This window comes from Cuculus canorus, chromosome 7 (assembly GCF_017976375.1).
Source record: "Cuculus canorus isolate bCucCan1 chromosome 7, bCucCan1.pri, whole genome shotgun sequence".
Taxonomy (NCBI): Eukaryota; Metazoa; Chordata; class Aves; order Cuculiformes; family Cuculidae; genus Cuculus; species Cuculus canorus.
In genome coordinates, this window is record NC_071407.1 from 21,040,263 (window position 1) to 21,064,817 (window position 24,555).

At 44.1% G+C, this 24,555-nt stretch overlaps 2 protein-coding genes across 4 annotated transcripts in view; both read left to right on the forward strand.

The window, feature by feature from the left end:
• LOC104067910 (transmembrane 9 superfamily member 3) overlaps positions 1-3,580 on the forward strand; it is a 45,869-nt gene extending 42,289 nt beyond the window's left edge. Inside the window, 1 exon segment of the mRNA XM_054070821.1 lies at positions 2,245-3,580. Coding sequence (XP_053926796.1) covers positions 2,245-2,312 — 68 coding nt within the window. The 3' untranslated portion in view covers positions 2,313-3,580.
• Positions 3,581-12,616: 9,036 nt separating this feature from the next.
• Positions 12,617-24,555, forward strand: part of LOC104067984 (tolloid-like protein 2) — a 92,822-nt gene continuing 80,883 nt past the window's right edge. For all 3 annotated transcript variants that reach the window (XM_054070828.1, XM_054070829.1, XM_054070830.1), the window contains exon 1: positions 12,617-12,769. In XM_054070828.1, coding sequence (XP_053926803.1) covers positions 12,658-12,769 — 112 coding nt within the window. In that variant the 5' untranslated portion in view covers positions 12,617-12,657. The remainder of the gene's footprint in view (positions 12,770-24,555) is intronic.

The following is a 24,555-nucleotide window of genomic DNA, read 5'->3' on the forward strand; positions in this document are numbered from 1 at the left end:
TTGTTTCAGGAGGACATTCTTCAGTGTCATTGTTAAAGGTTTCACCCTTCCTGATCCAGATTTAGTTCAGTGGCTGTGAAATAGCCTTGAGGCTTAACACCAGCTTTTGGGTAATGGCCATTAGTGGCCTTCATGGATAAGGCTCCTGTGAATCGGAATAGTTTATGAAACATTTTATGGACTTGAGAGCTTGGGGACTCATGTGACTGCTACTCTCTACTCCTCCCCTGTGTCACGCACACATTCTCTAGATCCCAAATGAAATACTTTGTACAATAGTACTTTGTTTTTCCAAATCTCTCTGATATCTGGCATCACATCACTAGAGAAACATCTCAAAGAACAAGTTCTGAAATGTGTCGTGAGTTTAGCAATTAAAATGACATTGGATCTCTTGGCAGTGTCTGCTTTAACAGGCAAAACATGATGAGCCTTAAAACAGGAGTCCAGTACCATTATTTTGTCCATTTATTCCATAAGACAGAAGATGAGTTTCTTGACAAGCTACAGAAGAGTCTGCTTGTGCTTCTGTATGACTCCAAGCTCATGTCACCTCCTCTGCAAAGCCTTTGAGTCTGTCCGAATGCTGTACTGGTCTCTCCTTGAACTGCCAGCCTCCCCTGCTGCATCCTCAGCACACTTAATGCTTGCAAGTAGCAACCTGATCTTGTGTGTGCAGTATCTGTTTTAATAGAATTCTACTTTGTCCAAGTTCGCCATACATTTGCTGGCCAATGGAACAGTTGTCATTATATTTCTACAGCTTGAAATGCTATGCTTTACAGAGGCTCTTAACTACTCTGACAGCATTGGAATGATATGTCAGGTTTGCCTTGGGCAGTTTTCCTGATTAGATATGAATGTTGGGCTTTAGGGTGTCTAAAACCCAAAAATCTGTGTGACTTTAATGGCTGACTTTATGAATTATCTGAACGGTCCCCAGGATTTAAAGAACTCTCCAACTTCTGAATAAATGTGTGATCAGCAATGCCAGCTTTAGGTCTGTATGGCCTTAATTTCTGAAGGCAAAACCCCTCTATTTTTGTTGAAAGTTTGGCAGAATCTTTTAGCATTAGTGAGGCTTTTGTATTGAACATATATTTTGCAAGTCTGGTGCATTCCAGATCACTGAAAATGCTGTTCTGGGCTTTTCATTATTGGTTCCCTCTTTAGAGTCCGTTCTTTCCTGAGCATTCAAGTGTTTGATGTTAGGACTTCACTTATCTGTACTGAGTTACAGGCCCTCACTTCTCTATCCTCTTTCATCCAATATATTATGACATGTTATTCTGACAGTCTGACAGCACTTCTCTAATTCTTGCTTGTTTTTTCAACTTCATATCTAACCTGAGAATTAGCCAAACTGACTTCAACAAGACTGATATACTCTCATTTTGCTTGGACAAAAAAAAGTGAAGGAGAGGCACTGGGGTATTCCCTGCGAATATCCTAAGACAACAGTATTTACTCTGCCTGGTGAATCTGGGGTTCTGGGTTTGACCAGGTAGGTTGCTGAATCTTTCTTAGAGGAGGTCTTGGTCCAGTGCATTTCTTTCATTTTTCTAGGTGTTCTTAGTCCTGCAGTATTTTGAGTTTTGCATAAACTGTTGCCGTTATAAAAACTCCAGTGAAGACCAGTTCTTTTATTACTGCTGTGGCAATGCATACTCTGCTCATGACTCTTACTGATTTGAAAACCACAGGTTGCAATTTCCTTTAACTTCTAACTGCTACTAGTTTAATCTCTTTGTACAGCCCTCCTTGGAGTTTAAGACTCCTGGGATGGGGATCTATTATTATTTGTGCCTTGTGGGAAGGAAAAAGCCATCTGCCAATAAAACACTCATCCAGAAGGCATGTAACTTATAATAAAAACCCGCCCTCCCATCCACCTTCCCTGCAGAGTGGGTGATTGTATGTGTTTTACCCTCTGTTCAGAAGAAGGGACCCACTTATTGGCAGCAGTAGGGGGGCTGCTATATTTATCAAGGCCAAGTGAGCGTGGCCTCTTGGTAAGATGGCTTAATGGATTTAGATCGCTAGACTAGGGAAGTTCTTGCCAAATGTTTGTTGGAAGCATGGATAATTAGGGTTTGAGAACAAGTATTGCAGGTAAATAATTTTCTGCGTGCGAAGTGAATGCTTTATGTGACTTGCTTTATTTAAGCGTGTGTGTTTTATATTGCTGGCTTATTTTGATGATCAGCTCTCTAACGTATTCAATGGTTTTGGTTTAATTTGCAGGAGCTATCGGTTACATGGGAACAAGTGCCTTTGTTCGTAAAATCTACACTAATGTGAAAATCGACTAAGGAAATAAGAATATTGAACTATGGATCAGCTCCTGTTTTCCTGGGGATGAAGTTGCACAACAAAAAGCGCAAGAAGAGATTTGGGTTTTAACACTGGGCACCATATGGGTCTCCATTTTGTGGATGGCTTAAAGTAACATCTATTTCATTGATCCTAGTTTCTTACTGACTGCTTTCTCCAACTGTTCACAGCAAATGCTTGGATTATATGCAGTAGGCATTACTACAGTACGTGGCTAATCTTCCCCCCAAAAATAAAAAACCTAGCTCAGAAAAGATGAATAGACTAGCTCTCTTCAGTGAAGAGGACAAACGGTTTATTTAAAGCATTTGTTCCATTCAATAGAAAGAGGGAAACTTGGCTGCTAAAACTACTTGATTAGTAGTCTTCCTGGTACTTAACATTTCTAAATTATGTAAAGATGCCGTTCCAGAAAGATTACTTTTCTAATTTTTACTGCCATTGCCAGGATAGAAGGTATGTTTTATATTTTGACTCCAGGTGCTTTTTGGTTTATTTGCAATATCAACTATACCCTACACTCACTTGTTTAAAAAAAAATTGAAAAATATATAAAAATCCCATATGCATGTAATATATCAGCTATTGTTCTAGTTGGACCAACTTCCCTTTATTTATCTTTAAAGTAATATCCAGCTACATCTTAAATCCATCCAAAGAAAATACAGTTTGAAGACAGGATGTGTTCTCTGCAATGCAATTTACTGTACAGTTAGAAAGCAAAATGTTAAATGAAGAGGATTGATTGTTTTTAATAAACACTTTGAGGTCTAGATTAAAACAAAACCAACATTTTAACTGAATGTCTAAAGCGATTTTCCGTTTTTCCAAGTTAGTCTTGCCTTTTTTCTTTTTTTTTTTTCTTTGTTTGGGTTTGAATGAAGATTTTTCCTTTAGACATTGTACAAGGGGTAATAAGTGTATATAACATTAAATAATGTAACTTAGGTGTAGATCCCAAATGTATTTGGATGTACAGATTTACTACAGAGTACTTTTCTGATGATTTGGTGTAGAAATGTGTGAATTTGGGTGGCTTTTTACATCTTGCCTGCCATTGCATGAAAAGTTGGGGTTTCTTCACAATGTGTGTATGTCATGCTTTTTTGTTCCATTTCCTTTCTCAAGCTCTTACAGGAATTAAATTTGTAATTTAGAACATTTAAATTTTTGTTAATCCGATCTGGACACTTGTGTAACATCAAAAGCACATTTGCTTTAGAGTGTTCAGAAAACTAAAATAAACTTTTGAGACAAAAATGTTCTGATTGTGAAAATAGATGAGTTTGCAGTTGAAAATACTTGAAGAGGCAATACTGCTTAACACCAGTTTCTTTATACAATATTAGTGTGGTTTTCCAATGTCAAAACCTCATGCTTTGAATTAAGAATTTTCTTACAACTGTATTTTACAATACAGCTCCAAGTTCATGATCAACCCAAAAAGATTCATCTTGGTTGAACTGTTTGTGGAGAAATCTGTTTTGTGATCCAGCTAGTGTACTCAGAAAAGCAGGGGTAAGCGTGGACTGAAATAAATGGGTAAATAAAGGTTAGGTATTTCTAAGATGATTGTTAGTTATGCGTTGTATTTAGCTAGAGTATCCGGAATGTGTTTGTGACAGATTTGAGAGCCAGTCGCCTTGATTTTTATTTATTTTTTTTTAGGCATCTGCCACATAGGGATATTTTCATCAGTGTGGCTGTCTGAAATAGAGCACCTGCCACGAAGAAGGCAACTTCCTGAATTTAAAAAAATGAGCAAAGTATTTGTATTGATTAGCACTGTATTGTCTCTATAAAAAGTACTGATAAGGCAGTAGAGAAGCAACTGTGCTTTGGGTTGGAGCCTGGGGAAACTGACTGATAGGTCACAGTGAGAAGCAATGCGTCCTGCTGTATATAGCTTTTGAAAAGTATTTGAGCTTTCAGCTCTGACTTCCCTGGCCAATTTTAACCAATCTGTCAGAAAATAAAATTAAGTTTAGCTTCAAGTGAGTGGTTGGTGTCTGTAGCTGAACACTCTGCCATTTAGCACAAGATAATTTTTTTTTTTTTTCAAAGTACAGGGCTGTTTTTTAAATGAGCTTATAAACTGGGTCAACAGTTAGTTTTCCTTTGTTCCAAAACATGGAGACTTAAAGAATCAGTTTTGTACTAGTTCTTGCTAGTGCGTACCGCTGTGGGAGGCCTTCTTTTCATCTAAGTCTGAAGTGAAAAGACATTATCTCCACACAATAAATACATTTAAGTACTCTGCCGAGATACAAGTTTTTTAAAGGGAATATTTTGAGTAGACTGTTTCTCTAGAGCACTGCGATGTGTTTAGTCTATCAGAAATGTCACTAAACCATTCGTGAATTTCATTTAATCACATTTTAATGCCACAGAATGGTGGGCTGCCTACTTGCTTTCTCTATCCTCTGCCATTATTAGCTTTTGCATATCCGGATAGGATTGTATAGCTTTTAGAGTGACATTGAAAAGATACTTACTGCACAGGCATTGCTTTTGTTCTTGCAATCATGTTCCTCTGGAGAAGTAATGTGGTTAAATTAATGGACATTTTTCTACTTCGACCCTAGCACATGAGTAAGGTGGGGGCTTGCTTTGTTCCCCCCTTCCTTTTGGTTTCTGAAGGAATGCAAAATGTGATCAGTTTTCAACAGCCTGTCTTTATGGTTGCTGTTTGGGGCAAGGCTACTTACTCCTTTGCCCCCAAAAACTGTGGATATAGCTTGAACCATCTTGCTTTATAGAACTTGGAAGCTCTCTGCTTAGATGATGTAGTCCTTCCTCTTTTATGGAAGAAATAAAGGTTTTCTAGCCAACACTTCTCTTTCCATGGTTGTTTCTTAGGAGTTCCTGGTTCTTGAATTGAAGTTTTTGGTAACTGCTGTTCAGTGCCTCTGTTCCCAGTTCTGGTACAGAGGCTAGAGAATTGGGTAAATATTTGTGTAGCAATAGCCAGTCTCAGTCAAATGCTTTAGGTAAATACAATTGTCAGTCTTTTCAATTCAGGCAGAATGCATATAGAAGGCACCTCTGGTACTTCATGTATGAAAAGTGGTGAATGCTGGATTGCAGATAACGGAGACTGCAAATACACTTTACCTTATGCTCTTTTTTTTTTTGATATCTGATTGTGGTGAAGCAACAGTATCCATTAATTCCTCTCCAGAATTACATTCCAAAGTATGTAAAGGCCATGCAATTAAATTGTTTTCTGTATGATAGTCTAGGTGTATTTCTTTAACAAGTTTCAGATTAAGCAAAAACAAACAAATAAATCAAAACTCTTGTACTGTTGAATTTATATTTTTGGTGCTAAAACAGGGTAAATTTGATAGCATATTATTATCACTATTGTTACCGCAGAGATAACACATAAGCAAGTTAACATTTTACTCTGGCTTCAGCATCACCAGCAGCTAGCTGAATTTGCCCAATGAAGTATACATACACAGCTTCACAGAAGACAGGAAGATTGCATAGCTGTGAGTGGATCAGCAGTTTCTCCACTGGGATGTGTTTGAAAAGCATAATCTTATGAAAAATACAAGCCTCTTCCTCAGTCTGTGAACTGCAGGCAAGTAAACTGAATAGTTGGAGCTAGAGTTGTGGAGTCCTCTTACCTTGAATTAGTTCTTACCTGTGCAGCCTGTGGTTCATTTTAGGAGTCAGTGCTTTAGATTGATCCGGTTTTTTTTTTTATCCCTTACATCTTTTCTAGCTAAACGCACAGTATTAGTGGCAGTCCTGCAAGGGCTGTTAGCACTGCCGCTCAGTGAGGAGAGCCAGCAGTCTCAGTCTCTTACCAGAGTTAGCGCTGAAATCACAAAAGTCCCTACTGTTGTTGGACCTCTGTTGGAATGAAGTCATACTTCAAATTATGAAGCAGAATGTTTGTGTCACATTCCTTAGGAGCAACTTTTCTAGAAAAATAAATAAATTTCTATGCCATTCATCGTCCAAAGGTGTAAGTATAAGAATGAGCCTTGCAAAGGAACATTTACTTTTAGCTCAGTAGTTTCAGTGAGAAAATTCTCCTAGTTTTCTGAGGAGGTGCCAGCAGGCAAGTTGTACTTGTGGCACTAGTGCTCTTTTGCATCTTGCAGCTTTTTCCAGGAGGTGCTTTTTCAGCTGGGAGAGGAAGGGGCTGTTACAGTATTTACTTCTATGTCTAGTTATACAGTTCTGAAATTTTCTTCGGTTTTGGGTTATGATGTGGAACAAACAAACCCAACAACCTTCCCTTAAAAAAAAAAAAAACACAAAAAACTCAACCCCCCCCCCAAAAAACAACAAAAGATGGGAGAACCCGTTAATCTGGGAAGTATTGTTGCAGTTCCAGTAAATTCAAGCAGTTCTCAGAGAGAATCGCTTTAAAGTGTAGACAGACACTCAGTTGGAAAAAAGGCTAAGAAAAAGTTGTTTCATCTGATCATCTGATGCACTAAACTATTCCAAAGGCAAGCCTCTGGATACAAACTTACAGTCAGGGTATCATTTCCCCCAACCCAGCCTTTCCATTTTCATCAGTGTATTTGCAGTGGTGCAAAGCTTTTGCAATAAGCTGTAAGGGTTCATTTGTCCTAAGCGAGGGAGATGTTGTTACAAGTGATTTTGACTTGCTGGTGGGTTAATTTTCTTGCCAGTCCCTAGTAATGCAATAGAGAGCAGTATGTGTGGAATCTCCATACTGGAGCTTCGTTTCTCATGAAAACCAAGCCCATGGAAACTTTCCTTACTTTCTAGAGGGAAAATCTCCTTCAAGACTTTGAGCTTGGAGCATTCCAAAACATAGCTATACAAGTTCATAGTTGACCTTCAGCTGATGTCACATGGCTACAGCAGTCCCGAAAATGTAATACATACACTTCTAGAACTGGGAGTTTATGTGCAATAAACAAATTACCTCATTTTACAAAACTATTACTTTGGGAGTTTTTCTATTACAAAATAGTCCTAATTTACAAATAAACTCTTCTAATACTGGGAGTTGTACTTACCCGTATGGCATAGTAGTTACCTTGATAGATTCTAGTTCACTGAAGCATAGACCTAAGTGCTATAAACTTGAAATGCTATGCTGGGTCTGTGCCAAAAATTCCAGACTCTAGTAGTTCTGTCTAACGAGTTGACCAGCGTAGAAAAACACACTGCAGTTAGGCACCACACTGTGAATTTTTTTTTTTATGAAGGTTGTGTGTCACAAGTTTTTACTTGGTTTCTGAAAAGTTTTGAGAGCTTCAGTAATGGTGTTTCTGAGAAGCTTCCAAACAAGGCTGAGAGCGTCATGCAATACTGGGCTCAGGGAGGCTGTTATGGCTGTTCATGGTTGTTTCCCAAAGATTTGTCTCAGAAATTTTGGAATGGGTGATGTACAAAAGCATGAGACAAGGTATGGTGATCTTCTGGTCTGTTAGAGATGTAATGCTCCCTTTGAGTTAGTTCTGTGCACTTTGTTTCATTCTGAATCACTACAGCCTTTGTTTAGCCATATCACTTTTTTTGAGCTGCAAAAAAATGGTATATTCTACCCGCTGGATTATGTTATTAGCTTATCATGAGGCTTTTCTTACTTTGCTACAGAAAAGAAGTGTCAAGAATGGGATGAAAATTTTCTCCTCATTTTCCTTTAATGCTTGGCCATAAGTTGGAAGGTGAATTAGTGAGAATTACCTACTGTTGGTTTTAAAAAGAGATCTGACAGTTTTACGGAGGCAGACACCCATTTACCTGCAAGAATTGGAGAACTGTAATAAAATGTTGAAGAAATGCTGTTAGGTTATGTAAGTTCTGCATTTGGACTCTGCAGAATCATTTTAGTAATTTGAATTGAATTGCTTAGCTGAAAGTTGATTTTTTGTTGAGATTTTTTTTCCCTGTTTATCTCATTACCAGAAAATGATCAAACACCCATCTTTGTCTGAATCTTAAATGTAGCTCATTTTTGTATTATATGTGTAGCAAAATAAAAAAAAAAAAGGAAAAGGAAATTGCTATTCCTGGTTTTGGCAATTTAAAGCGTATCATGTAAGATGTAAGAGCCTAATTTAAAGTATTTGTTGCCAAAGAAGCCGGGTGTGTGATTTGGATGAAGGTGTTGCTGTGGATGAATCTTTGGAAAAAGAGAAATTATTTAAGACAGAATTTTTCCTACAGAAAAAAAAAGTCCAGAAGTCCTTTGGTAAGACCACTGCGTTCACCTTTCAGAATTTTGTAGTCAAACGATGCTTTTCCAAAGATGTTTGCATGCCCTCCTGCTTAGCTTTGCGTCAGAGTTCACCAAAATCACTAGTTTTGCTCAGTGTTTTCCAAGCACAACTGACTCCTGTATGAACTCTGAAAATGGGTATTGAATGAAGTAATGAAACATCAGTTTGACATGGCTCGGTCCGGGAGGCAGTGATCAAGCCAAAATTCATACTTGCAAATAAGACAGATTTCTCCCCTGCCTTCCACAGCTTGTCTCTGACTACAGCTCAAAAATACCCTCAGTAGCTTACTTTTCTTCACACGGTTTAAGGAGTGCAACAATGATGGGAAAGATGTTTGGTGCTTTTTTTAGATGGGGTAACTTAAAATCCTGTCTCCTGTTACTTTGGTGAACAAATAGGAATTTCCCAGCTGTGGGTTACTTCTAGTGCCATTGCTTGCGTAACAGGGCTATGTTGTTAAATGTATGTTGAGTCTCACTGCATGGGTGAATGTGCCTGTGACTGCAGTGAGCTCTCTGTACAGTGGATTTCAGTACCCCTGGAACCTCTTTGAATACATATATGTCAGCACCTTTGAAGATTCCTTTTGGGTAAGGAAACATTTAGCCTTAGGTGAGATATATCCTGGGTGGCAATGGAATAAACATGATAGAAAAGCATGACCCATCCTGAGTCTATGGCAGCAGAGACTAAAATGGGAAGGAGGAGAGAGCGGGGGTCAATACTAATTTTATCACCTGGATTTGTCAATGACAGTGGTCAAACTGGTACAGAAAGGAAGGCCTAAGAGAGGTCAGCTCTAGGAGTGATAAGGGAAGTCAAGAGCAATAGCCTGCTAGGTAAAACCAGGTGAAGAAAATGATCAAGAGAGTATGGGGAAAGTGAATAGGCTTCATCAGGGTAGGAAGCCTGTAATGGTACTAATGGAATAAATGAGTCTTTGCTGGACCGTCTTGAAGCAGAGGGAGTGCAATAGCTCTGCAGCGTGCCCAGTAACGCCTGTAGGAAGTGATGCACGACACAGGGTACACCTGCAGCAGGGGTTGTTTTCAACCAAAAAGGAAGCAATTAAATAAAACTAAGTGGAAGTGAGGGGTACTGGAAATGCAGAGATAAGAGGAAAGAGAGTGTTCTGAGTTCAGAGAGATATGCTCCAGCTCTCCAGGGCTCCATCTGCCCTTGTGATGGTCATGCATAATACATGGAGGAAGAAACACTTTGGCATGTTTAAGGAGCTAAGACCAGGAAGGTCTTGTAAACCTGGAGACAGCTGAGGAATCAGCAGTGGGACAGGCTCCAAGGGAGTGTCAAGTGTCTTCACTTTATTAGAAGATTTGATGGACCCAAGTGTTGGGTCCAAGAGGTAAGAAGTGAGTCTTGTGGAAGAACTAATGTGTGTGTGTGTGTGTGTGTGTGTGTGTGTGTGTTGTCTTTGGGATGTGTTGTGTGCAGGGGCAGTCCAACAGTGCTAAGCAGCTTCCACATAGCTTTGCTCATGGAAGCTGTTAAGAAAAAAGCTGTGTGCATTCTTGCTCAGTGAGGCTTTACAAGACGGTGGATTTTGTTTGCACTTGTTGGACAGGAAGGGATTCTGCAAAGGAGTTTGGTACTCATTTAGGGCTCTTGTTCGGAGTGCTCATACTCTCCAGGCTTAATCTCAACAGGTGGATCTGGTGTTACAGCCCCAGTTTGGTGACCATCAGTGAGGAGTGAAGGGTGGAGAGTTTGGAATGAGTACCTTCAGGGAAAGCAAAAGTCCAGGCATATCCAGCATTAGCAGGTAAATCCTAGTTACTTCCTTGACTCATCCATTGGCCTGTGTTCTTGTTATTCCTGTTTTGGCCTCATTTCACCCAAGCAAAAGGGTGTCTCACTCTTCCAGTGAGATTCTGAGACCTTTTCTCTGCATGTTTTCTCTTTCTACGCTGTGAGTGATGGCCTCTGGCGTAGCCTGGGACTTTCCCTCCTAGGTAATCCGTATGTCCCCACTGGCTGAGCCCTGTCTTTCAGGTCTCTCCTCTGATCCTTTGGGTCCTGCTGGGAAGCACAAAGTGGAGGAAATGCAGTGTCTTCTACTTGGCTGTTGTCAGAACTGCTCATGGTTAAAGACCAAATGCAAGTCCTGGGTATTAGGATGGACCAGCTGTTACATTTGTTTGGGCCACAGAAACATCTTGCATCACAGTTCGAAAGACAACAAGAAAGATTCTGAGATGTTGGTGGAGACCTGGCTGATATCACCTTGATTATAGCCCCCAGAAAGTGCAGATTAGACAGAAAAACACAGGTTTTAGAAGCTTTCTTTGGGGTGTTTCTTGTGCAGAGGCTAGGATTGCATCCATCACATGTACAAAAATGTGTCGTGCTATGAAGATTTTTAGAGTGCCCTTACGGTAATCTTGTACCTTGCTGGTAGTTGTTTTCATGGCATCTGTTTTTTACCTCTCTTGACCTCTCCCCTGGGTACCTACGCAGGCTGTGTTTTCTCAGTGCTGTGTGTTACAGAAAACGGGTGAAGAATATGATGCTTGGAGTGGAAAGTGGGCAACTTGTGTCAACCTCCCCTCACCGTAGGAGGGAGTATCCTCCACGCGCCCCAGCCAGCTTTTTGTCTTTACCCAATGGGCTTCTCAGAAGGTGTAGAAAATTCGGTCAGCAGAGTTTCATGCCAGCCTTTTTGGCTTTAGAGAAGGTTTGGAGAGGATATCAATTTCCTGACTTTATCTTTTCTGGGAAGCCAATATTAAATGGGGGGTGGGAGGGAGAGGAAGGAGCGGTTTGCAATAGACTGCGTTGCTGCTGAAGAGGTTCCTGAATCATGTTGTACCTTTTTATGCTCAGGTATCATCCATAGCTATGGACTAGAAGAGAAGTGACAAAATTATGGATAGCTGATAGTAAGGCACCATCTACCCGAGTGAAGGGAGGGTTTGGAGTCAGTGCTGTAAATGGGAAACACTGCTCAAAGATCCTGCTGTGCAAGCTTGAAAGTATGCAGTTGGAGCAGCAGATAGTTATAGCACAGGGAGATTTAGGTATGTATGTTCATACCAAGAGCCACCCCCCACCCCACTTGTAGGCACGTCAGCTCTCCTCTGCTCACCAGTATAGCATCTGTACTGTCTTTGTGTAATGCTGCGTCTGTTGAGCAGCGTGAGGATAGGTGAGCGACCTGTAACTCTTGCTGCAGCCTCAGACTGTAACGTCTTGTCCAAGAACCACCTGCCTGTGCAGTGTTGAATTCAGATTGAAGTACCTGTCCCTTGCAAGATGACTCTTAAGACTCTTCAGCATCCAGTGAGGCGGCTGGGCTGTGAGCATCTGCCATTTCCCTGTGGGGTCATGGTAGAAGGCAGATATCTTCTGCCTGTCCGGATCACCTCCATCACAAGCCAGCAGCCCTGATGTACGATGCTTTCCAATGCGTTACCCCACACTCTGATGTTAAAGACGTCCGAGATACCACACAACCCGGGGCAGCTGCAGTCCCTCGGCTCAGCTACCTCAGGAGGTCTTCACGCAGCTGAGCGTCTCCCACGTGGTCCACCTGCCTGGTTACCCGGGCCCCACTGTATAGGGACCGTTCCAAAGCCCAGCTTTCCCATAAAATAGCCCAGTTGCCCCTGAAAGCTGCTGTAATGTGTTTAAAAGGCAGGTGAGGGGGATAGACGCACTCTCTCATGTCGTGTCCTACCTTTCTTAATTTCTCTCACTCTTTAGGTTAGGATTTTGACCCATCTTTCTGCACCCACGCTCTTCCCGCCCTTACCCCCCCGTACTGCTCAGGGACATGGTTTAGTGGCAGATAGGAATGGTTGGACTCGATGATCCAAGAGGTCTTTTCCAACCTAGCGATTCTATGATTTTAAGGCTGTGATGCGCGATATTGTTTCTCCCGGTAGCGGATGAGCTCTTTCTCTTTGGCTGCCCCTGGAGTGAGGATTATTTTGCAGGGGGAAATAATAATAACGATACCGATAAGCATCCCTCCCACCCACCGGGGCTGTTCCCGGAGCGGGGCCGGGCGGGGCTGCGGGCGCGGGGCGGGACCGGCCGCGCGCACCCCCCGCCGCCGCCGGAGCCGCTGCCATCGGCCGCGATGGGGGCCGCCCCGCTCCGCCGCCTGCTGCTCTCGCTGCTGCTCCTGCCCGCCAAGGGGACCGGCGCGCCCGCCGAGGAGCCGAGGGAGTACCGCGATCCCTGCAAGGCCGGTAGGGGGGAGAGCGGCCGCAACTCCGCGAGAAGTTTGCGAGCGGGCGGACAGGTGTCCCGGCACCGTCTCGGGGCGGCGGGTGGGCGCCTTCCCTCTGGCTGCCCCGGGACGGAGGGTTATTTTGCGGGGGATAACGATAATAATAACGATTAGTAATATCATGACGGTTCTGACCCCCGCGCCGGGGGCTCCCGTTCGTTCTCTTCAATTCAGCCCCGCTCCCCACCTGTTACCCGCGCCAGTCTGCAAACCCAGCGAAATGCCCGGCGCTGCTTTGCCTTTTGCTCTTGGGTTTCTTTTTTCCCCTCCTTCCCTAATACGGTTTTTCTGTGCGTTTCTGCCGCTGTTGCAGCTGCCCCGGGTCCGCGGGGCTCCAGCCCGGCCGGTGCTTTACACTTGCCCGGGTGCGAGTTACCGCATCCTCCCCGGGAGGCTCCGGCTGCTCCCTCCCTCCCTCCCTCCCTCTTTCGCAGCTTTTCGTTCCCGGGTCAGGCGGCTCTCGCTCGTTTCCAAGGTCGTTGTGACCATTTTCAACTATTGGATTTCTCCATGGGCTTCTGTCATGCCTAATATTTTAACTTGAAGGGAAAAACAAGCCAGGTTTTCTCTCTGGAACTCTGCGTTGTATTCTCGGTGTGACTGTTACAGCGAGTGTTGCAGTGCTGTGAATTGCTTCTCTGCTGGAAAATTGGCAATCGATACCTTGTCAGTCTTGTTCCATTTACAGATAACTTTCAGCAAAGTCTTATTTTCTTAATACTATAGGAATCGAAACAAGGAAGGAATTTCTTTGTGTATGGTGTTCCTGGTCTCTCTTTTGAGCTGGGGCTTTGCCTCCCGATGGCTCTCCTAGCTAGCTATTCCTCATTGTCCCTTGGTGGTAGCTCCCCTTGTTATCAGCTCTCTCCTGACTGCTTTTAGGGGACTGCTCACATAGAGGAGCTCTGTCAACGCAACGTCTATCAGAGCCCCTCTGTCTCGTATAGCCGGTTGTTTAATTGGCACGATGTGCTGGTTGCATTATGATGAGTGAATTTTATTCTAAAATCCAGCTCAGTCCTCTCCACGAAGTATTGGTTTTTGCATAAAACATTACCTTGATCAGCAAGTCATTTGTAATATAATGTATAGTTTGGGGTTTGTTTGGTTTTTTTTTATTCTTTTTAATCAATATGGGACCCAGCACACCCAAACGTGCTTTTACTCTGTGTCTGCTTCCTAAACGGTAATCAATTAGTCTGTCTGTCTTTCCAGTGAAACCAGGTGTTTGCAATACAGCTATGGTTCACACCTGGAGAGCTGCAGGTACAGTGCTTTTGCCTTCCTGACAAAATGTATTATCCTTGCTTTCTTATTGAAAGCATGGCATTGTTTCCAGTGTGTCTCCTTTGCGCTCGGGACTGTTGAGTATTCCTGTCAGGTCAGGTACGTGGAGGATGAGGAATGCTCCTTTACGCACCATGCAGAGAACGTTACTCTACTTGACTTACCTACAGGGACAGGGAACACGTGGCAGAGAGAGAAAAGAAATAATTGTTTCACCAGTCTGTCATTTACCTGCCTTTGCTGTAAGACTCTCTCTTGCAGTTTGCTCGTCTTCCAGGCTCTCTGCCTCTTATTTCTGCATGCACACAGAGAAGAGACTGGGCTGCAAACGACAACCTCCCTTCATCGTACATCCTCACCTCTTCTCTTGGTGGGCAGAAAAAACCTGTGTGATACTCTTGTCAATTCAATTCATTCAGGATCAGTTGCAGAAATAATCCTTATGTTCCGACTTCTCAGTGTTTGCCTCTAATACTTTTCCAATGCATTCTTTCCAGTAGAAAGGAAAGAGTGAACAAGACCTCTGTATATCACATGGTCCTTTTCTGGAGCCCAGGGCCAGGCTGGTGTTTCTGATGTTGCTGGCACACATCTGTCTGTGGTGGAGGCAGCCTAGCCTGGCATTGCTTTGGCTTTTCTGTTGTCTAACCTGAGGCTCCAGTACTGCAGCTTAAGTCTGCCTTTCTCACCCAGTCTGTGTGGATGTGGAGGACACTGCGGTGCCTTCTCCCGTGCTGCAGCCTTTTTTACTGTGAGCGCTCTTAACCGGCTTTCTCAAATTTCATTTGTATTTTCTGTACAAGAAGGAGACTTCGGCCGTTTCAGTCTGTTCTGACTGGCTGTGCCTCCTGGCTCTCTGATTCAGTTTCTTGCTCAATGGGCCGTATGAACGAAAAGTGCAGAGAACTTAGGGAGCAAGATGCTCCTCGCATGCTGTGTACCTGTCTCTATGCATTGAATGGCTCCAGTTTTTAAAGTTGGCCCCAAACACAGAGTGAGCAGGACTCGTACCACAGGGACCCCTGTTAGACCCTGTCTCTCCTTCTTGCCCTGCCTTGCATTCAGAGCTGCCATCTTCTTCAATGCTAGAACATCCACAGAGGTAAGCAGGTGTTCACTGCTGCAAATGCCGTCCCAAAGGGTTAGTCCAGCTGAGGCTAATGAGTGAGGAGTTACATCTCTGTAAATGGGATGAGGTGAAGACACCTCTAATAGAATTGTGCCCCCAGGATGGGCTGTGTCATGGCTGTTGTCTAATGCCTGTATAGAAGTTTGTTGCGCGCTGTTCCTGATATGCTGTTGCAGTGAGAAGTCATCTTAACTTCCTTGGGCCTGAGTTTCTCCACTAGTGGGACAGTGTCAGTATTTGTCTGGTGAGAGGATAGCAGCTGCAGACCTGCTGGGAAAAGCTCAGGTGCCTGGTACATTTTGTGAGGAAAAGTTTTTGATCATCTCTGGAATCAGAGCCGGCACTGTGAGGCTTGCAGTGGTGTTTCCATCGCTGCTGTAGGCACAGGCTCCTGTGCACGGTCTTGTGGCTGCAGATTGTATACAGGCTCTTAGCCCATTGCAAAGACAAACTGCTGCTCCACTTCTGTGTTTTCCAAAGCTGTTAAAACTATAGTGCTTTACTTGTTTTTTGCTGCAGGCTAATGGCTGTGACCCAGAGGCCATGATGGATTTAGATCTGGCAGGTTACGAAATGAAAGCTTGCCAATTCCTCACCCTTGCTGCTCATATCCCGAGGCTGAGTGCAGACTCGCAATGGTTGATCTGCTAGACCGTGAGCAAAAAGTCTGGCACATGCTCCTCTCTATTGCATTAGCTAAGGGTGTATCAATCTCCAGTAGCAAGGCAGGATGGACAGAACAGGGCAGTAATCTAAATCACTGCAACCACTGAGCTACTGAGATAAATGTGTCCAGTTACCAGAGCTTAGCGGATGTGCCGTTACTCCGCTGCTGGTCAGCCTTTTAACTCCAGCTATCCAGGATTTCCTTTTCCTAATCTGTGGCTACTTTCCTGCCCTTTTGGTAGGGTAGAGAGAGAGGACAGAACGCCTGAGTGGCTGATAAAGGGGCAGTTGAGGCAGAGTGGCACTGTCAGTTTGCGTTGCCGGCGAGGTGACAGTGCTGACTCTGCTAGGTGGGTTTTGCTGAGTGTTGCAGCAGGTCACTGGAGCTTGTCAAAGGAACAGCACAAAGGTTCCTGCCCAGATCTGCTCCATTATAGACGGAAAAATGTCATAAGCCTGACTTGTGCTTTGGATAGATCGGCTGCTCAGGGAGTCCAGCTAAAGATACTGAGGCCAGGGTGCAGGCCTGAGTGGGGTGTCCTGACAGACAGGCAGGCAGCAGGAGGAACTGTGGATGCCTGGTAGACAAAATAAGCACATCCTTCTGGACTCCTCAGACAAACTGGAACCAAAGGAATTAAATAGGCTGTAATTCGTTCTGGTGGTTATTTTGGTGCAAGCTTATATAAACTTTAATTTGAGGTGAAGAGCAGAATCTCTGAGGCTCCAAGTGATGTCTGCAGATGGTGTTAGTCCCGCTGAAGTCAGCAAGGGCAGGTGGGGGACATAAATGAGAAAGAGAGCTGGGCACTGAACAATTTGTTGATGACCCGTTCCCTCTGGCAGCAAGCCTGTGATGAGGCTCTTTTCTACTTGCCAAATCAGCAGGTGAGGAGAAGCAGCTGCAGTTTGGTCTCAGCATCTTGATTCCTGGGTACTTTAGCTTCTAGCATGGTGCCTCCTGCCCTTTGTGATCTGGAGATGCCGTCTTGCTTTCTAAGACTTGCCATTTCCTTCAGAAGCTCGTCTTCCAGGGTGGGGTCCTTTGAGGGTATCCTGTGTTGGAGTCCCCTAATTCTTGTCACAGTTCTGTCTGCTCTGGCTAGGCAGTTTATTCTTGTGTGATATGTCCTGTCTATAGGCGAACCAAGTACAGATACGGGCCAACCTGCAAGTCTGGGCTCCCAGGCCAAACAGGCGATGCAGTGTTTCTCTGTGCAGATGTGTTAGGAGACAGGCAGACCTGCTGGCCCAGCCATGTGCTTCCTGAGGTAGAGGCCAAAAGGGTCTAAGGCTCCTGCTGCCTGTCTGTGCCTTCAGGAGGATTTGCATTGCTGAGGAAAGCCAGACTGAGGGGGAATTGCATGTAGGCACAAATGAGCCTTGCAAGTGAGTTCAGCTTCTTCCCATGAGGCTTTGATCGGAGGGATGGCTTTTGCTCTGGGCTGTTGCTGGCAGAGCCCCTGAGCAGGCAGACATGGCCTGAGGGGACTGAGATGGGGCTCTGGTGGGGAGATGGCACCAGCACGGTGAGGTAGGTGAAGAATTTGCTATCAGAAACTGAAAGCCTTGTAGGGGAGGTAAAAAATGAGAAAGAGAAAACAGGATCGGTAAAGTCCAAGTTGCTTGAATATTGTTTGGGTTTTAAGTGAGATGCAGATGCTGTTTTCTCTGTTGGAAGCACAGATCCATTGTGTTAGTTGTAGAGGAAGAAGAAAGTTCTCTCAAGTAGTCAATCCACCTTACTTTTTTCTGCTATAGGTTGCAGAAAGGTTAAATGCTCCAGGAAGAAGTTGTCTGAGTCTTTTTTTGGTAGTCTGGGAAAGAATGAGAGAACAGACTATTCAGTCTTGAATTTACCTGGTTTGAGGAGATGCCAGCAGTTAGAGAATGGAAGATAGGTGGGTGAAGACTACTGGAGACACTGTCTTTATACGCATTAGGTGATGTGGCCATTTGCTATTGGGAAGGCTGTATTTTGCAGTGAGGTAGAGCAGTAGCAGAAGCTTCCTCCTCAAAGGGAAAGTTTAAGGTGGGTTTTATTATAATACTGCCCAAGAAAAAGCTAAGAGCAATGTCTTAAAGCAAAAGTAACCACTAACCATTTTCTTGCAGCTTGAGATACTCAGAAGCCATTGCCTATACCTGTGCCTTGGGATTTAGCAACGAAGAGGGCAAGGGATGGGCAAATTTAGGACAGGGGCCTTTTTTTTTTCCTTAAAAAAGACTGGTAGGGTGGGGAAGAGGTGCTTGGAGTTGTCATGGATACATCTCTGCAAAGACCTTGTAGAGCTTTTATTGAACTTTGTGGTCTGTGTGTAGTTCACAGCTGTATGTCCCTGACCACAGCCTGGGCAGGTTTGGTCAGTGATGACTGCCCCTTCCTCGGGTGTTCTGTGGCATAAGATTAGTAAGTTGTGAGCCCCAGCCAGACTCATTTAGAAACTGTTGTTAATCTTCCAGGCTTCAAAAGTAAGCAAAGCTGAGAATTTTGGTTTTAGGCGCTTTGCACGTGTGTAATTATATTCTACCTTTGCACTTGTTCTTGGAGTTTTTCTTGTCATCCCATCTTAAGCTTCTGTGTAGCGTCTATGCCTCGCTGGACAGCTAACTCAAGAACGAGCTGCGTTTTACTGGTAAGCCACCTCTTTCTCACTGCTAAAACTGTGCCCGTGGGTGAGCGGCTGCTGCCCCAGTCTGAATGGGGAAGAGCTGGATAACTGCAAACACCCGTGGCAGTATGTTCAGGCTCAGGTGAATTGCAGGTGTCATGTGTCTGATATGCTGGATTTTCTAGTCTGCTTTCTCTAACACATTCATTTCCTTTTATTTTGGGGGGTTTTATTTATTTATTTATTTATTTTAATGTTGCCTTTGCTACAGAGACCCTTGTGCTCTCTGTCTGCCTCCCTCTGTGTTTCGGACAGATCTGTTTCAGGTGTTTCCAATCTCCCTTTGCCCGGAGCTCTCTTCAGTCCTTACTTGGGGCATAGCTCAAATTATCCTTTCTGCCTCAGGTGTTCTGCCATGCATCCTCCCCTGTGCTGTGGCTGTGGGGTACCGTGTCTCTTCTCCCACCCCAGCAGTAACTCATGCTATTCTCACAGTGCTCTACTGAAGGTTTTTCCATCCTTGCTTACCTAAACATCAGCCCTGTGCTGTGGTGAGCATTTACCTGCTGTTGTGTTGTGCATGATGAACCAGTTCTGTGCAACGGGCCGTTTGCCTTAATAGGTTGGCTGCTGTACTGGTCTCCCCTTGCCCTTGGTTATCAGAGGCAAGTGACATGTCTGGCTTCTATGAGTCAGAGTCCAGAGCTGTCTGTGCCGAGGAGATGGTGCTGGAACAGGGGATAACATTGACCTGACAAGAAGGTCTGTGTGCTCATTTTGGAGATGGGCAACCTTGGAAGGAAGGGGGCACCTCTGATGGTGCAGGACCTGGCTGTCCTGGGTCATGAGTGTGAACCTGCAGTACAACTGCTTTCACTGCGCAGAAGGGGTGGATGAGTGAGTAGAAACTGGCTGTTATTTTGATTCAGCTACTAGGTCTTCTGCTTCCCCCCCGCCATTTTCTTATAGCTGAACTCTCAGAAGTTCTGGTCTCCAAGGGTGCCTGTACTTTGATGTTCAGATCCACACTAGCACTTCATGAACAGGAAGATTGCCTGTCAATAGAAGCCACGTAAATGTGCAAGGAAGCCCTTGATTGAAGACCTCTCAATGGGTAATTGCTCACTCTTAGCCAGTTTATGTCAACCCGGCTTGGAACAGAGAGAAATGTTTAGCTGCATGTTGAGAAGGAAGCCCATGTGAAACCCCAGCCACTGGTAAATCACCCTCTGGTTTTACTGATGGAAATTTCAGAGACTTGGGCTGCTGCTGGTCCATGAATCAGCTCGGCTTTAGACCTGAATGGAAATTCGCGGAGTAATTTTGTATTCATGCAAATGTCAGTACCCAAGCAAAAAGCATTTGTTTAGCCTCCCCATCCACAAACCCCAAAGCTATTTGCAGAGAAAACTGTACCACAGTTTTATAGGACACAAGTTCAAGTCTGCTGAGCATTTTATCTCCTCCTGTTGAGAGTTAGTGATGGAGTATGGTTGAGTCCCTTTGGTTATTAGAAGCTGGTTGGTACGGTCTTGGAGGGTGCTGAGAATTACCTTTCTACAGTACTTAGGACATGGCTGTGGGTGTTATCTGTCCCCCACACCTTCTCAGTGTGACTTTGACCTTAGATATCATTGCCTAATCAGCAGTGTTTTCATGTGATCTGAACTTTGGCAAATTCACCAGTTTTGATTGTTATTTAGCGTGCTGGATTTCAGGTGAGGTGTGCTAGGTGTTATTTATTCATTTCTGTGAGCAGAATTTGGAGGAGAGAAATTTATTTGCAAACTGTGCCCTACCTCCCACTACTACTGGCTGTACCTGACAGAAGAGCCTGCCCCTGCTTCAGGGACATATGTCTGTTGTGGAGGTAGAGGCTGTCCAGCCTGCTCTGTGTGTTGGCAGGATGCTATGTGATGAAGGTATCGATTCAGTAAGGCATTGATTTTGCTTTACGATTCCCCTGATATAATAACCCTTAGATGCACTGGACTTACAAAGTCAAAACTCCCTCTTGCAGAAATTCCAGTTTTAGGTCTGCTTTGAAGCTTGTGATACAGCTCCTTGGGCATGAAGGTAGACTTGCATGATGTGAACTGGAACTCTTCGTGTCTCAAACAGCTGTCCTGTGCAATGTGTCTACCCTGAGACTGCATCAAACAAGGGCAACAAAGGGGACTTTTGGCTGCGTTGTCTATGTCTCTGTTGCACAAGATAACTCGCATGTAGCTAATGAGGCAACTGCTGCGGGAGAAGCTTGGATAACTACATGGCAGAGGTGTTTGAGCTGTACTGGAGCCAAGAGACCCCAGACTGAGAAAAAGCAGCTGGTAAATGACCCTGGCAGGCAGTGTGGGAAGCTAATATATAGTGACCTATGAGTTAGGTGGTCTTGAAAAAGTTGGAAGTCATGCACCTGCATTTCCCTTACTCAGTAATTAAGGGCTATTCCTTGTGTGGCCTGTTGTCAGTAGCTCAAGCTAGATGTGGGCAGGGGAGTGATAAGTCAGCAAGGTTCTGCACGTTTTTATGGAGCCTGTTAGTTGAGCTCCAGTCAGGAGAAACGGCAGTACAAAGTTTTATGCACCTGGCATTGAATGTGTGTTCCAGAGGTTTAGTTCAGGCTTGTGTGGCCACCAGATCTTGTACCCTGCCATTGTCCAGACACTCCTCTGTTGGTTTGTCTGCTGCCTGTTCTTTCCTGACAAGAACAAGGTACAGGTCTTTACCTACAAGTGAGTTTTGAGAAGTTTTGGCTGATGGGCCAAGAGCTTTCTGAGTTATTTGCACAATGCATCTCCTGGTGCAGGTTGTTTTTTGTTGTCCTGTTGCACTTACTCAGAGACTTACAGACCAGTTTGTTTTGTCTCTGCTGGCACTGCTGACTTAGGGAGGCAGAGATGCTCCAGTTCTTGGGGCAGACCCTTTGGGGGGCTGTGGTGGCCCCTTGGGCTGTTTTTGCAGTGGAGAGAAGCCTGTTATTTGCTGTGCTGTTGATGTTGGAAGTGGTTTTTGCTCTGAGCTGCAGCTGGCCCGTGTATCAAGCCGCTGATGCATTGTGCAGTTGACCACTGCCTGGTTTTAATCTCTAATCTTTGATTGTTCTTGAAAGCTTGTTCTAGGGATTGCATTCCCACCCACACTGCTCCTGTGACCCCTTCCATTTCCTGGGTGTCTAAGTACAGAACAGAAAAGATTCATTAACCTGGCAAGTAACCTTTTTTCATGGGGGAAGTGATTTTCTGTCACACTCTGTTAGATCCTATTGATTTCTCGTTTTCCCCTCTTTGGCCTCTTCTGCCAGATATTCTCTTCTTTGTCATGCTTCACTAAGAAGGTGATATGTGATATGCTGGGGTTTTTTTACTGTTTCCTGAGGAGAGAGTGGGATCTTCTAAGGCCATTGCTCAAGTGCCAAAGTCTCTGTCTTTTCTTGGAGAGCTTTGTTGTCAAGGTAAACTGCTGGTTAGTAATGGGATGTTGATGTGAGGAGGAAAACTTCCTGGCTGTACTCTTTATTTGTCTTGACATTGAGAAGAGCATTTTCTGTTCTTTTGCCCTCTTTGCTCATTATACAATCCCTCATCTCCTGGCAGAGGTGAGTTTGCCATGGGGTTTGCAAGCATGTGTGAAATGGAGACCCTCAAGCCATTAAGTATGTCAGCTCCTCCTGTCCTCCTGGGTGGCGTTGGCAGCTGGATTCTGATGCTTTTACGGTGCCTGTGTATTTCATAGCTACGCCACTGCTTGGTGTGAAACGGAAGGAGCTGCCAGGTTTGAACTGTCCCACTGGTTCATAGTTACAGAGTTGGATTGTGGCAAATGTGAGGGGAAGAGGCATGTCCTCAGACCGAGGTGGGAAGGCGTGGGGTTGTCCCTGTTTCAGGAGTAATAGGACATTGTGTGCAAAATTACACACAAGGAATTGGGAAACTGCTTTCTTCCCGATGAGTTCACCTCCTCTTGTGCGAATTTGTGTATTCCTCCCTCTGGACATTCATCTTTATGATCATTCAGCTATTGCAAAGATGAAATATTACTAAGATAATTGCTAAATACATGCTCTCTGAGGAGGATACCTCATTTTTGAGAAGACTTTTGCTGTTTACTAATGTGTTTGATTTTCAGACAGCTTTTCTGTGATTCAAGGCAAGTATTTCACTAGCTGGAGAAACAGTTTTCTTTTCAAAAGCACATTTCGAGCTTTTGTATTTAATTTCTCAACTGTCATGGTTTTTGCTAAATTATTCTTCTTTACTTATGAATGTTTTGTGGCAGTTTTGTGTAGAAGTATTGCAATTGAAGCATCAGAGACTTAAAAATTGAAGGGGAGACTTTTGTGTTGTTACAAGAAGCCATATTCTGAAAAAATGGTTGGACTTTGCACTGCTTGTCCTATTGCTGCTCAGATTCAGCTGATCAGAATGAGGAGCTCTGCCCAAAAGAAGAACTGAAACTCACTGTGGCAAGATTTGTCACCCATGTTATCTTTAAGGAAGATCAGACGCATGAAGAACAGATCCTATAATTTACAAGTCTTAGGCTGCATTTTCTCTAGCAGGTCAGTGAAGGGATGTGAGCTCTGTTTGCAGACCAAGTAGACTGATCCACAGTGACGTGGAATGGAGAGCTGTGCTCCTAACTCTCAGCAAAACAGGGCCTGGCTGTTTGGTGCCAGGTTGTTTGAGGGCTTGCTTTCATGGTTCAGTACTTTACATGGGATAACGGGGAAAAGCTAAGGGGAAGTTTTTGTAGGGAAAGAAGGTGGTGCTTTGGTGAGTGGAATACACGACGAAACTCCTAAGGACCTTAGCAGATCATAGTTTTCATTTTTAATTGTGAGCTGATATGGGGAAACAAACCAACACGCTTAAGAGTTTTAAAATGCATTTTTAAACTATTTACATTTAAAGCTGTTTAAAGCTGTTTCCCTCATACTGCTTAAAGGCCTCAAACTTTGAATTCTATGGGATTTTTTTGTTTTGTTTTTAAAGTTTCTTCATGTCCTTCGTTAACCTCAAAGAATCCGACACACCTCGAAAGGGGGAATGGTAATCTGTACGTATCAATACATCTGGGAGTAGAGACTTTGGAAGGTCTCATAGCAAAACTGGGAAAGCAAGCAACGTTTCTGGCAGCAGAAGAAGGCACCAAAGGACCGGCTGGATGTGGGGTGTGGCTAGGGAGATTTGGGAGTCTTTAAAATGTGCTTTCAGAGGATGTTTGCTATCCAGTGGGAATTCTGGGCTGGAGCTTGGTGATCCCTCCCTGCAGAACTGTTTTCAGGATGCCGGAATGCCCTTTCCATCAATATGAAGCCTCCAGGGGCTTTGTTTGGAGGTGTACAAGTCTTCCTGCTCATGTGAGGAATGGACTTCTCCGCTCCATGATGCTGTTGTGTGATGAAAGCATCTGCTGTTTCCCTGAGGACTGGCCTCGGGATACCATTGTCCTCTGGAGAGTGAAACTGATAAGCCATGTCCTGGAGAGACTGCAGGTGAGGGATGGGGTTGTGTTGCAAGTGGTGCCTTTTCTCTCATTCTTCTGCTGGTGGTGAGGCAGAGAGGCTGATGGATGCACCAGAAGTCCTCTACATCCTGGGACTCTTGTTGCTGGCGGGTTTTGATAATGAGTAACCTCCATTACACTATCACAAGCCAAGGTCCTGGCATTGTCTCCATCCCCCTGCCTTGCCCTGAATTTTGCTAACATGCATGAATGCAGAGCCCTGAAATTCAGGTTCATGGTTTCAAAGTTCATGGTCCTGAGAATAAACAAAAAACTATTGTGGTGGCTGAGAGCTGGGTACCCCATTAACCCAGAATCATGAATATTTATCATGCTGGATTACAAAAGAACATAGAGACTATATTGTATTTCCTATAACTTTATTTCCATGGCATCTTTTCTTGGTGGGTCACTTTAATGTAAGCTTTGCTTATTTAGTTGCACACTTTAAGCCGATTAACTTTTTACTAATAAAATGTGTGTTGACTCCCTTTGTCCCAGCTACTGTTTGTTTGTACCTACACTCCTGTGACAAAGAGTCAC